The sequence below is a fragment of the Geospiza fortis genome, unplaced genomic scaffold (genome assembly GCF_000277835.1).
Source record: "Geospiza fortis unplaced genomic scaffold, GeoFor_1.0 C13537396, whole genome shotgun sequence".
Classification (NCBI taxonomy): domain Eukaryota; kingdom Metazoa; phylum Chordata; class Aves; order Passeriformes; family Thraupidae; genus Geospiza; species Geospiza fortis.
In genome coordinates, this window is record NW_005060082.1 from 1 (window position 1) to 1,401 (window position 1,401).

At 53.4% G+C, this 1,401-nt stretch overlaps 1 protein-coding gene across 1 annotated transcript; it reads left to right on the plus strand.

Annotated features, from left to right (window-relative positions):
* Nucleotides 1–87: 87 nt before the first annotated feature.
* LOC102033647 (trypsin-like) lies at nucleotides 88–1,087 on the plus strand (the record flags this gene model as incomplete). Its single annotated transcript, XM_005431575.1, has 2 exons — nucleotides 88–341; nucleotides 951–1,087. Coding segments are annotated over 2 exons (391 nt in total), but the record flags the coding sequence as incomplete, so codon positions are not given.
* Between the last annotated feature and the right edge of the window lie 314 nt (nucleotides 1,088–1,401).

Genomic DNA, 1,401 nt, shown 5'->3' on the forward strand with positions numbered 1-1,401 from the left:
CAGTGGTGTTGGAGTGAGTGCACTCAGGGAGGTTTCTCTCAACCTGTCCCTAGCAGTAAAGGACACGCTGTGCCTTCTGTTTTCCAGTCGCATCCAAGTGCAGCTCGGGAAACACAACCTGGAGCTCACCGAATCCACACAGCAGTTTATCAACTCTGCTAAAGTCATCCGCCACTCTGGCTTCAGCTCCTACACCCTGGACAATGACATCATGCTCATCAAGCTGGCCACCCCAGCCACGCTCAGCAAAGCTGTCCAAACCGTTCCTCTGCCTACCAGCTGCGTGGCCGCCGGCACCACCTGCCTGATCTCCGGCTGGGGCAACACTCTCAGCAGTGGCTGTGAGTACTCTGGGGGAGCCTGCAGACCCTCGGGGGCCCAGGGCAGTCTCTAGGACCTGGCCATTAGCCCCCAACAGGACAGGCTAAAACACAGGGAAGTGCTGGGGGACAGCTTTTTGGAGTGATGCATCAGTGTAGGGACTGCACAGTTAATGTCAACAGAGTTGTCAGTTCTCTGAGAATAAGGGTAAAGTCTGGGACTGTGGAACTTGAATTCCTACCAGAGATCTCTGCTCTCTCACACTGATGGTCGGAGATGTGCATGGCCAGTGGTGTCTATTCCACTGAACCTGCACCAGAGGAGAGGATGATTTTCCTGAGGCTCAGGTTTCTTCCAGCGTATGTATCACAAGTGTGGCCCCTCCCTTGCCAACTGATGAACTTCCAGGTACCAGAAAAGTTAAGGTGGCTGCAGTGTAGAATGGTGGGCCCATGGGTAGAATTTGTTCCATCTCTACAGAAGGGACCCATGCTGTGCTTGCTGTTGACAGGAAGCAAGGATGGCTGCTAGAACAGGGTGTCCAGCATTTGCTTTTCTGCTAAGATCTTCCCCGAGCTCTGAAAAGGACTCAGCAATTCCAGCAACCATCTCTCCCTATTTCTTTGCAGCCAACTACCCCGACCAGCTGCAGTGCCTGAAGGCTCCGGTCCTCACCGCCGAGCAGTGCTCTGATGCCTACCCTGGGCAAATTACCAACAACATGATGTGTGTCGGATACGTGGAGGGAGGAAAAGACTCCTGCCAGGTAACTCATCTGCCTCTCCTCTCCCAGTCATTTCTCTCCCACCTTTTCTCAGCTGAAGAGGCCTTCACATTACAGAGTCAGCTATACCCACTGCACTGGTAAATCTGAGTTTTTCAATGACAGCAGAGGCTTCAGGTACACATACCCTGAAGGTTTGCCAAGTACTGCATCCAGCAAAAGCAGGCAGCTGACTCAGCTGTGGTGCCCTTGGAGCTCAAGTCAGGCACGGTAGCATCAGGTGGAGAGTGTCAATCAGGAACAGCCTTTGTAGAACTTTTGTGCAGAGTACGCCCAGCAGGGCTTCCTCTGGGGTC